Source organism: Primulina tabacum, chromosome 6 (genome assembly GCF_025594145.1).
Source record: "Primulina tabacum isolate GXHZ01 chromosome 6, ASM2559414v2, whole genome shotgun sequence".
Taxonomy (NCBI): domain Eukaryota; kingdom Viridiplantae; phylum Streptophyta; class Magnoliopsida; order Lamiales; family Gesneriaceae; genus Primulina; species Primulina tabacum.
In genome coordinates, this window is record NC_134555.1 from 41,742,062 (window position 1) to 41,754,536 (window position 12,475).

At 37.5% G+C, this 12,475-nt stretch overlaps 3 protein-coding genes across 3 annotated transcripts; all 3 read left to right on the forward strand.

The window, feature by feature from the left end:
- Positions 1-979: 979 nt before the first annotated feature.
- LOC142549644 (LRR receptor-like serine/threonine-protein kinase HSL2) lies at positions 980-4,441 on the forward strand. Its single transcript, XM_075658698.1, has 2 exons — positions 980-3,801; positions 3,888-4,441. The coding sequence occupies exons 1-2, from the start codon at positions 1,209-1,211 to the stop codon at positions 4,259-4,261; spliced, it is 2,967 nt and encodes a 988-aa protein (XP_075514813.1). The 5' UTR covers positions 980-1,208; the 3' UTR covers positions 4,262-4,441.
- Positions 4,442-5,288: 847 nt separating this feature from the next.
- Positions 5,289-7,913, forward strand: LOC142549645 (cytochrome c oxidase subunit 6a, mitochondrial-like). The gene is made up of 4 exons (XM_075658699.1): positions 5,289-5,498; positions 5,775-5,881; positions 6,012-6,054; positions 7,635-7,913. Exons 1-4 carry the CDS (start codon positions 5,378-5,380, stop codon positions 7,667-7,669), a joined length of 306 nt encoding a protein of 101 aa, XP_075514814.1. The 5' UTR covers positions 5,289-5,377; the 3' UTR covers positions 7,670-7,913.
- Positions 7,914-10,620: 2,707 nt separating this feature from the next.
- Positions 10,621-12,475, forward strand: LOC142549646 (cysteine desulfurase, mitochondrial-like). Its single transcript, XM_075658700.1, has one exon. It carries the CDS (start codon positions 10,694-10,696, stop codon positions 12,059-12,061), a length of 1,368 nt encoding a protein of 455 aa, XP_075514815.1. The 5' UTR covers positions 10,621-10,693; the 3' UTR covers positions 12,062-12,475.

Sequence of the window (12,475 nt, forward strand, 5' to 3'; positions counted from 1 at the left end):
AGGACATAAACGATCGTCTCTTTTTTAATTATTATTATTTTTTTGCTTTGCCAATGGTTCAACAAACTTAGATTTGGTCATAGATTTTATTTTCCTTGCTAACTCATTCACAAGAAAATAAGTCAATCCTTTTTGGTAGGAAGATGCATAGATATTTTTTTTATTTTTTTAATAATATTTTTGATTTCTAGCTAGTGTCGTAAGTTGATACCACCAATCTCTCTCTCTCTTTTGCTGCTATTTATTTAGGAAAATGTCATATTTGCAAAATTTATTTACATTTATTATCATTTGATGACTATTTATTTACAAAAACATCATTTTTCAAAATTATTCTCAATCTTATATTTCTATATTAAATTTTATTTTTTTTCCTTCTAATTTTACCATTTATTTTTTTCTTTTTTTAATTTTTTTTACTAAAAAAACTGTTGCATGACACTATTATACTAAACTGTTTCTCTCCTCTCCAAAAACACACTGATTTTGTTATTGTTTTTTAGTCTTAATCTAATATAACAAAATTTGCAAAAACTTGTGTGAGACGGTCTTACAGGTTGTATTTTGTGAGACGGATCTCTTATTTGGGTCATTCATGAAAAAATATTACTTTTTATGTTAAGAGTATTACTTTTTATTATGAATATCGGTAGGGATTAACCCGTCTCATATATAAAGATTCGTGAGACCATCTCACAAAAGACCTAGTCAACGAAATATTGAGAACTTATTAACAGCGATATTGTTTGTTTGTCTTAATATAAATATAGAAGTAATAAGATTGATAAGTTGGATAATGTTTGATAAAAAAATATATTTCAATAATTTTCTTTAAAAAAAAATAAAAAATGACCAAATATAGTCCCAAAATTTACTGTTTTTACTAACTTGTACAAATATCCACAGTATTGCGCATCATCTCCGTCGACCTTTTCTTTGCTTTGTGATATATTATATTAATCCTGGGAACTCACAATTCGTGAGATTTCACTGTATTATGTCATTATATTATCAAAATCCCAGTCACTCTCCATAGCCCGTGCTCAAATCATCTTTTCACCACTTTAATTTCCGACCATAAACACCATTTTCACCTTTTTTTGAACTTGAAATCAAATAAAAAAATCTTTCAGTTCATTCAGTACAAGTCATTCGTTAACTGAGTTCATTTGTTGTATAATAATTCTGTGTTTCTAACCAGAAACAAAATGAGTTGTCGGGGGAGAAATCGAATCCTGCTTCTGTTTTTCACACTTGCCGTTTTCCTGATCTGTTTCATACATACTGCGGATTCATACAACAGAGACGCGGCGATTCTGCTCCGCGTCAAGAACAGCCAACTCCACGATCCGTTAAGGAAGCTCGAAGACTGGGTCGGGTCGGCCCGGAATGCGCCTTGCAGTTGGACGGGCATTTCTTGCGACTCGCAGAATCTTAGCGTCGTTTCAATCGAGCTAACTGATGTGAGTGTTTCAGGGAATTTTCCGGCGGATTTTTGCCGGATTTCTACTCTCCGGAATATGGACGTTTCATCCAATAACCTCGGCGGGAGCATTGATTCTGATTCCATTTCACTGTGTTCTCATCTTTTTTCTCTTAATCTGTCGTGGAATTGTTTTGTCGGCGTCTTGCCGGAGTTCCCGGTGAAGTTCCTGAATTTGACGGTCTTGGATTTGTCCTTCAACAATTTTTCAGGTGAAATCCCCGCAAGTTTTGTCAATTTGCCAAGACTCAATTTTTTATCTCTGGGTTCAAATCTGTTGAATGGGTCGATCCCTGATTTCTTGTTCAATTTAACTGGATTAACTCAGTTAGTGTTGTCTGAAAATCCCTTCCTCTCTAGCCCATTGCCGGAAAACATAGGAAGCCTCAGAAATCTTCAGATTCTGGTTCTCTCATATTCTAACCTTGTCGGGAAAATCCCGGCCTCTATTGGAAATCTTGTTTCTCTCCAAACCTTGGATTTGTCAGGGAATAATCTCCAAGGAAACATACCAGAAAGTATTGCTGGATTGAAAAGCGTTGAAGTGATTGAATTATTTGAGAATCAATTATCGGGACAATTGCCAGACACATTTTCCAATCTTACTTCGTTGCGGCAGTTTGACGCCTCGGCTAATAATCTTACCGGAAAACTACCTGAAAGTCTTGCGGGTCTTCAGTTGGAATCTTTACAACTCAGGGACAATTTCTTGGAAGGTGGAATTCCAGAGGTTTTAGCTTTAAACCCAAATCTTATCACACTGAGGCTGTTTAATAACAGCTTGTCAGGATCTTTGCCGGAATTCATGGGTATGAACTCGGATTTGGAAGAAATTGATGTATCTAATAACAAATTGGACGGCCCGTTACCTCGGAATTTGTGTTACAAGAAGAACCTGAATCGTTTGATATTCTCTGGTAACAGAATTTCAGGCACAATCCCTGAATCATACGGCGAATGCATTAGTTTAACGTACGTGAGAATTCAAGAAAATGAACTTTCAGGAGCGGTACCAGATGGATTCTGGGATATTAGTGGACTTGTGATGGTTGAGCTGACAGATAACAAGTTACAAGGTTCTTTCCCACCTTCGATTTCAAATGCAAAAGGGTTAGAACAATTGCTGATCTCAAGCAACAACTTTTCAGGCAGGTTTCCTGTAGAAATTTGCGGTTTGCAAGAGCTTAAGAAAATGGATTGCAGTAAAAATCAGTTTTTTGGTGATCTGCCCTCGTGTATTTATCAACTGAGCAAGTTACAGGAGTTTCACATTCAAGAAAACCAGTTCAGCGGCGAAATTCCGAAAGGTGTTGGAGATTGGACAGAGTTAACACAGTTGGATTTATCATACAATCGTTTTTCGGGTAATATTCCTGCACAGATAGGGACTTTGCCTGTGCTAACGCACTTGGATCTTTCCCACAACTCAATCTCTGGTGAGATTCCTGTAGCGCTGACGAATATGAAGCTCAACGAGTTCAATGTCTCGTATAATAGGCTTCAGGGGAAAGTCCCACTTGGTTTCGATACCAAGTTTTTTCTATCAAGTCTAATGGGCAACCCGAATTTGTGTAGTCCGGATCTCAAACCGTTTCCTCCTTGCTCGAGGTCCAAACACGTGAACTTTGTACTAGTGGGAATTCTATCTGTTCTTGCATTGATACTGGTGGTTTTACTCTGGCTCTTGATCAAGATCAAGAAGTTAATTACCTTTGGTAAAAGGAAGAAATCTTGGAAAATCACATCGTTCCAACGGATTGGGTTCAATGAAGAGGAGGTGTTCTTGGCCTTAAGAGATGAGAATCTTATTGGGTCTGGTGGGTCAGGACGGGTCTACCGGGTCAAATTGAAAAGTGGGCAGACTGTTGCTGCCAAGAGGCTTTGGGGCACACACAGTATAGCAGAATCCGAGGGGGTATTCCGCTCTGAGGTTGATACGTTGGGCAAAATTCGACATGCAAACATTGTAAGACTGTTGTTTAGTTGCATGGGCGAGGATATTAAAGTGTTGGTGTATGATTATATGAAAAATGGAAGTTTAGGAGACATGTTGAATGACGAGAAGCATGGGACCTATCTGGATTGGCCTAAGAGATTCGCCATTGCATTAGGAGCAGCTCAGGGGCTCGCCTATTTGCACCATGATTGTGCGCCCGCCATTGTTCATAGAGATGTGAAACCGAATAACATATTGTTAGATGAAGAATTTAAGCCTAAAGTAGCCGATTTCGGATTGGCCAAGATAGTGAAACAAGATGAACTACAGAGTGATCAAGTCATGTCTCGTGTTGCAGGTTCCTATGGATACATAGCACCCGGTTAGCCATATTTTTACTTGCACCAAAATTTCTAACGTAAAATCATCTGGTACACGTGCTTACATTTTGTTCTAACTTTTTTGCAGAATATGCCTATACGATGAAAGTTACAGAAAAGAGTGATGTCTACAGCTTTGGAGTCGTTTTATTAGAACTAATAACTGGAAAAAAGCCTAATGACGATTCATTTGGCGAGAACAAGAACATTGTTAGGTGGGTAATGGAGGTGGCGTTTGCATCTTCTGAACGTGGAAGCGAGAACGCTACTGGCACAATGGACAAAACTTGCTTCGATCAACTTGTAGACCCTCGAATGGATTCTTCAACCATCGAATATGAAGAGGTGGAGAAGATTCTGAACGTGGCTTTGTCGTGCACGGCTGAGTTACCGGCCAGCAGACCTTCTATGAGGAGGGTTGTCGAATTGATCAAGGATCATTCGCCTACTCGTACCCAGTGAGGAGCTCGTCGAATTCTTAGGAAAATAAAAGTGTTTTTGTGTTCGTAGTTCTGGTTTCTGGTTAGCTGAGGGTGGCAGAGATAATGGTTTGCTAAGATATGTGTATTCTTGCGTTTGTATGTGCAGTCTATTAAAAGAGATTTGTGATATATACAATCAACCGATGGATTTAAATCAGTATACTATCCTTGCCCGGAGGATGTGAAACCTGAAATCTAGATTATTATTTTTAAATTAAAAAAATTATTTAATAAATTTATTATTTCATGTTTGAATCAACTATTCAAAATATAATTATAACAGAATGATGAATGTTTACCTTTTCTGCTTTCATTTTATAATTTAATTTTTTATATAGTTATACGTACTTGCATAAACTTTCATAATTTATAGTCAAATACAATTTTTGATATTATATTAAAATATTAGAAAATTATAGTAAACTCAACATTTTACATCGAATCATGTTGACGATTCAACCACATCACAACGCTGAAGTGTTTTTTTTTTTTTGAAAGTAAATCATCCGCATTACTTCATGATATCTTGATTTACAATACTAAGTAACCAAACTGGTATATCACAAGAACACCATACAACATAAGAAGAAACATCAGAAACTTCACGAGCCATCCAATGAGATGAGTAACCCGGTTGTCCGATCTCGGCATATGGTTGATAGATAAGAAAACATCCGACTTTAGCATGTTGAATATGTCGAATGTGAGCACTCCATTCGAACTTTAGCATGTTGAATATGTCGAATGTGAGCACTCCATTCGAACCCAGGTCTGGAGCTGTTAATGACTTATACATCATGTAAACACTGAAGTGATTTTAGTGATTCATATTGTACAAAATCCTTTAGTAATTAAAACAAATATTTTTGAATAATCACATTGAACCATTCTTCGGATAATTGGGTTGGAATCACTCGGTCAAATTAGTTGGGCCGAACAACAATAGTGGTCCATTATTTAATATTGGACTCAGATCGGCCCATTTATGACCGGGCCGTCCGCTAATTTTTGACCAGGTGTAACCCTGTAAATAATCGTTGTGGCCTGACCTCACGAAATTTCTGAATTCAGTCGAAAATCGCTCGTGGAAACAGAAATGGCGACCGCAATATTGAGATCTGGTCTACGCTCCACCCTCCGCGGCGGCGCACTTGCCCCACGCGCCTCCCCCTCTCCGAAAAGGTCATTTTCCTCGTCTGCCCACCATGATGAAGCTGGTAATTTGAGAATTGTATATATATTAAAATTCAGTTATTGGAATAAACAGTTTTGGCAAATTTTTGGGATCTAATTAGGGTTAATTAATACGTGCTTTTTGGATTTTTCGCTCGTGTATGTGTTAGGTTTCTCGAATAAAATTATATTGGGTATTGCTTATATATGTTCAGATGTGTTGCTACTCGTGAAATTGATTTAAATGCGAGGATACGGTGGAAAATAACGGAGCATTTTCTGTTTGCAATGATTTATTTTTTTGTTTGGGAATTATACAGCTGAGGCTTCCAAGTGGGAAAAGATAACTTACGCAGGAATAGCAACATGTACCATTCTCTCCATCTATAACCTCTCCAAGGGGCATCATCACTTTGACGAGCCCCCTGTAAGTGCTTTTTCCCGCGATGAAAACGTAGAAATTTTAGGTTCTTTGTATTGGAGATTGCACCTACCGGTTTTTAATGCCGCGGAGCTAGTTTCCGTGTTTCTGATGTAATTTTTACTTTGCGGTGCAGCCATACCCATACTTGCACATTCGTAACAAGGAGTTTCCCTGGGGTCGGTTTCCTTCAATGTTACTCCTTTTTTCATTTATTTTGTTGGTTTGGATGTTTCTAATTTTCTATGTTACTTTTTGGAATTCCAACTAGCTGTATATATTTCATTGACGAGCGAGTAATGTTATGAATATTATTGACGTTAAAAAACTCCGCCCAAAGTTGCATTTTACAGTGCAGCTAAGTTGTAATTCTTATTCGGAAAAAGACTTTCGATTTTTAGGTCATTTTTATTGTTAATATTAATATTGATATTGAGTTTCAAGGAGCATCTCTCATGATTCAGTAATTTTAGTAAAATTAACTTCATTTCTTTTTCTTGTATCTCATTGCTTCTGGTCTAAACGACTTCTTAGAGTTCTAATCTAATACATTTTTTCAAGCAAGTGGTATTTTGTGGAATGAATTGTTCACTTCTTTCTGATGTTGACTTTTTGTATGTTCGAAGATAAACAATTTGCAATGTCATTGTTACTATAGGGGTAAAATTTGAAGTTACTATGCAAATTTTTTCTGTGACTTCCCTGACTTGTTCAACTATTCAAAATCTAAACGACAATAAGCAACTTTCATCAAAATTTCTAGGAAAGTATTAATGTGATTATTATGTCTCTTATGAGGAATGACCAATATTATTCTTATTTTCTTTATTAAAGCATTTAATTGTGAATTCAACTCCCTGCTTTTTTGTTTTTCATGCTTTATATCTTCCCTTGATAGCCTTGTTTTTCATCACTATCTATATAATTGTGTTGAGCGAGAAAAATAATATCAACAATATAGTTGAAGAAAATAAAGAGGAAAGCGAATTTGTGGAAAATACTATTCGTACCTATTGGAAGCAGATTACCTGTGGTATACGGTGATAGTTTACTCATTGAATAGATTAATAATCTTAAAAGTTAAAAGTTCCATGAAAACCATGCATCTGTGTTGCACCATTTTGGACTAAGTAGCATACTTCCCTTCCAACAGGACTGATGCAATTTTGAGTTTTCTTTTTATGTTTGGTTCATATAAACTAGGAAGCCAGATTATGGGATAATCGAGGTTGTAATCTACTTATTGAAGGATTTCGCAAAGGACATATTTCCTAAGTACAATCATAACTACTGTATCAAGCTATCTTTAAATGATCATTATGTTGAATCAAACGAATCCTAACCTTGGGCTTGTTGTGTGTGTCTTCTTCTTCTTCTTCTTATTATTAATTTTTAGCGTCGGGCTTCTTTTGTATTTCCTACTCTTAGTTCAAAATCCCCCTATTGTAGATCGAAGTGGTTGACATAATTGTACATGTGTCTGTGTGATTTTTTTATTTCTTTGGGATAGTATCAACACGATCAGTCTGAAAAGCATGTATAGTTTCGTGGATTCTCAAATCGCGACTACAAATATTCAACCAGGCCTTATTAATGTCCTTTCAACACAATAGAATTTCAGTATGTGGGTCGCACTCACAATGCTTGAATTAGTGCATCCGAGTAAAGTTTAATGGACATTTATGCTATAAAATAAAGTGGTCCTTTTTTATGCTTCTACCCTGAAACCGTCTATCTAAAATACATTTTGTGAATGCAGGTCCAGATGGCCTTTTTGAGGTGAAGGAGCATTGATTGCTCTATGTCGAGTGAATGCAAACTCAGAGGAATAATGAACGGTTTAATGCATTTCTGTGATGTATTTAAACTTGTGATGTCCAAACTGCACTGGAATATAAAAAATTATGGTGAAAATCCCTGAAACTAAAAGTTCTACTCTTCTGGAATGCAGTGTGGATTGTTCTTTTTCTTGATTTCTTTTGTACTACTTTTCCTTGTTAAGAGAGTGAAGTAAAACTCCATTTGAACTTGCAACTTATCATTTCTTGCTTCCAACCATTCAAGACAAAATAAATGTCGAACACAAGATTGATTAATGAGATACTGATCACTTTAATTGCTAATTGCTAAGCTATGATTGACCGAATATAAGTAAAGAAATTATCGGAAAATTTTGCATGTTTTGCATTCACACGGAAAGGAATTTAAACAAATAATAGTAATAATAACGTGCTATCGTGGATCCTTGGCAATCGCCGAAGCTCAAAAAACAGAGAATTGAAGAAGAAATCCCACCACAACTAACTACCAAATAATCAACCTGGAACTCGTATGAAAGTCACTAGGCAACAGCATCATGGCTGTTAGCTTCAGTTCCCTCTTCTTGAGGCAGTGCAGAGGCAGATGAATCGACTTCATTATCTATAGCTGATCACTCCTAGTTTTCGGAACTTAAACCAGATGTGTTGTTTTGGTTACCAATTGAAGCAATGGTCGAAGTAATTAACCAAGGAAACTTTCTCTGTTTCTGTTATGTTGGATTAATTCTTCTACTTTCTCCACCTGCCCCGTCTTCTTTCTCTACCTCATTAGTCATCAATTGTCCACCGAATTCGACCTCTGATATTTTGCTTGTCTCCTCCATCGGCCTGCTTATGCCTTCTTCATCTTTGATGTCTTCTGTACTACCCCTTTCACTGCTCTGTTCTGTACTTTTTTCCTCCTGCAGTACTTCATTATTTTCTGTCCCCTTCACTTGCAGTTATTGACCATTATTTTCATCCACATGCTTCTCTTCTGTTGCATCTTCGCTCTCATTTACTTGTGGTGTTTCTTGATTTCTGTTCTCTTTGGCGTCCCCTTCTTCACCCCCGTTTTCTTGATGATGATTCTCCTTGTTGCGCTTCTCATCTTCCTTCTCTACACCACTACCTTTCTTGTCGTCATTCTCCATATCTCCAGTATCAACCTTCTCTTCTCCTTTCATCTCCTCCTGTTTTGTGCCCTCCCTCGCACCGTCCGCAGAATTACTAGTTTCCTTGCCTGCATTGTCTTCAGTCGTCTTGTCATCATTGAGACATGATTCTGTATCTCCATTCGAACTGGGATGAAGATGTTTCCTTAGAAAGTTCATGATCTCTTTCCCACCATTGTCTTATCCGAAACTTTAGTTTTTGTTAATTGTAAACATCGGTTAGATAAAATCTCTTGGAATATGTATGTATAAATTTGAAAAATCTTCCTTCTAACTTTTGGATTGAGTTAGGTCCAAGTTTTAATCTTAACATTGTTTCCTTGATCAGACGTGTTCCTGCCACGGGAGTGCTGCATCTGGTAAAGCAACCAGGTGCAAACTACAATCAACAAACAAAGCTGCACAACATGCTTCACCTTTACCAGGTGCAAACTACAATCAACAAACAAAGCTGCACAACATGCTTCACTTTAAACCCTTTAGTTCTCTGATTTCTATGAGCTGATTGCTTAAACATGATGATTTGCCTTCACGGAAACAAATTGGAGTTCAGTTCCATTCCTAAAAGATCCAATTTCCTACTTTTTCTGTCGACGAAAAAGGTTGAATTTTGCAAGAAAAGATGGTAGGAAAAGGGCAAGATAAATCAACTAATGTCCATAAACAGAAAAGATCCCAAAGGTTCAATCTTGAGAATGCTAAAAAGGACCAATACCTGAAAATATAAAAATCCTCAGTTAATTCGACCATGCAAAAGCTGATTATGCAATTCTTGATTATATAAACCGAAAGTAAATTTGGAAAGGGCAGTGTTCTCTAATAAAATCATGTAACAGTATTTGGTGGGTGCGAAGTAAATTTTGCAAAGGTTAAACGAAAACGTAAAAAGGGACAGATTATTGATACAATGCTTCTTAATTCTTCAATCCCTAGATTAGTTAAAAAGTAAACATAAATTTGTGACAAATATTTATATTTGATCAATGTATTTCTGTATCGTGAAAGAACGACTTATGTTTGTATAACTTTTCTTGGTCTTGAGTTTCAGGGAAGATGATGAAGTTTTTCACGCATACAAAACTCTGCTCATTTATCTCCTAATTATCGGAGAAATTATTCAATTTTATCCCATATCAATCAAATAAAAAAAATCCACCAATTCAAAATACAAAATTTTTTTGTGATCTTTTCATGACGTTTTTAAAATGGGAACTTGACTTTTTATATTTATCTTTAAGCAAAAACTTGTGTGAGACGGTCTCAAAGGTCGTATTTTGTGAGTCGGATCTCTTATTTTGGTCATTTATGAAAAAATATTACTTTTTATTCTAAAAGTATTAATTTTTATTATGAATATATGTAGGGTTGACCCATCTCACAAATAAAAATTCGTGATTCTTTATGCGACTTTGGTTTGTTATTTATGTTTTTTTTTTCTCCTTCAATTTTAGTTTTTTTTTTTTTGTGCTAATTTATCTATTGTATTGTTGTATAAACACTCTCGTGAAAAATTGATTAAATTATAAATTACACAAATTGCAATACATAGACCAAAATTGTTAATAAACTAAAAATAATTTTTCAAAAATAAAATTATTATTCTTATCTTAAAGTTAAAGTACTCGAAGAATCTAAAAATTGCGACGTCTCATTTAATATTTTTCCACTTACAATTCCCGTCATATAATGGAAGTGGTGGATTTTTTTTCGAATAATTCTCTTTTTTTTTTCTTACGAAAAAATCTAAAATACTGTACAACTATTAAAGTACAACCCTCAAAGCACTGCTACCTTCTGCCGTAGCTCGTACCATAATCCCAGAACCCGTCACCACCATCACAGCCATGGCATCAAAGCTTGTCGCTGCCGCCATCCGCCGCAGCATCCACAAACCTAATGGTACCCGCTTCGTCCGCCGTAATTTTTCCACCGCAGCCGCAACTGCCGTCGAGCCATTAGAAGAGGAGTCAATCGGGATATCGATGAAAGGCGTAAAAATCTCCGGGAGACCTCTCTATCTAGATATGCAGGCAACGTCTCCGGTGGACCCTAGAGTTCTCGATGCTATGCTGCCTTATTATCTTTCCCAATTCGGGAACCCTCACTCCCGCACCCATCTTTACGGGTGGGAATCGGAACGGGCTGTCGAGGCGGCCCGAGCCCAAGTTTCGGCCCTAATCAACGCCTCTCCAAAAGAAATTATCTTTACCTCCGGCGCCACGGAGTCTAACAATATCTCGATCAAGGGTGTTCTGCACTTTTACAAAGAGAAGAAGCGGCACGTTATCACCACCCAGACCGAGCACAAATGTGTATTGGATTCCTGCCGGCATTTACAGCATGAGGGGTTTGAGATTACTTATCTTCCGGTGAAGTCCGACGGGCTTGTAGATTTGGAAAAGCTCCGGGCTTCCATTCGGCCTGATACTGGCTTGGTTTCTGTGATGATGGTTAATAATGAGATTGGTGTTATTCAGCCGATGGAAGAAATTGGGAAAATATGCAAGGAGTTTAATGTCCCTCTGCATACTGATGCTGCACAGGCATTGGGGAAGATTCCCATTGATGTGGATAGTATGAATATCAGTCTAATGTCTTTGAGTGGTCATAAGATTTACGGGCCTAAGGGCATTGGGGCATTGTACATGAGAAGAAGGCCGAGAATTCGAGTGGAGCCCCAAATGAATGGAGGTGGACAAGAGAGGGGGATAAGGAGTGGGACTGTCCCTACGCCGTTGGTTGTTGGGTTTGGTGCTGCGTGTGAGCTAGCAATGAAGGAAATGGAATATGATGGGAAAAGGATAAGGACGTTGCAGGAGCGGTTGTTGAATGGTATAAGGACGAAGTTAGAAGGGGTCGTTGTGAACGGAAGTGAGGAGAGCCGGTATGTGGGGAATTTGAACTTGTCATTTGCATTTGTGGAAGGGGAGAGCTTGTTAATGGGTCTGAAGGAAGTGGCTGTGTCGAGTGGCAGCGCTTGTACCAGTGCGAGTTTGGAGCCCTCATATGTGTTGAGGGCTTTGGGAGTGGACGAGGATATGGCGCATACCTCTATTAGATATGGGATCGGAAGGTTCACTACCGAGGCAGAAATTGATAAGGCAGTGGAGCTCACAGTAAAACAGGTGGAGAAGTTGAGGGAAATGAGCCCTCTTTATGAAATGTACAAGGATGGGATTGACATCAAGAGTATCGAATGGTCGCAGCACTAGGTGATCAGAGTATGTGGGTATTTTGTCTCAAAGCCCCTGGTGTTTGGAGTTGCAGGCTACTGGTACCATCTGCTAGCTTACCACGCGGAGTGCAATTTGTATAACCAGGTTTTATCATATATACTTCGCACAGGCTTCTAAAATCAATACATAGTTGTTCCGTGTTTGAATTTCGGTAGTTGATTGGTACTTATTTGTACTTTGTATTAGTGAGCGGGATATACAATATGTTTCTTTGAGGTTATTACTGTGAGAGTTGTTGTGTTCTTTGTTGCTCAATCAACTAGCCGCTCATTTTCCTATAGTTTTATTTGATTGCTTTTGCTTTGTAACAACTGAAGATAGTCAATGTCTTTTGACAATTTGATACCAGATGTTCAAGCAAAACCAAATATAACCTGTTTCAATGTTCAA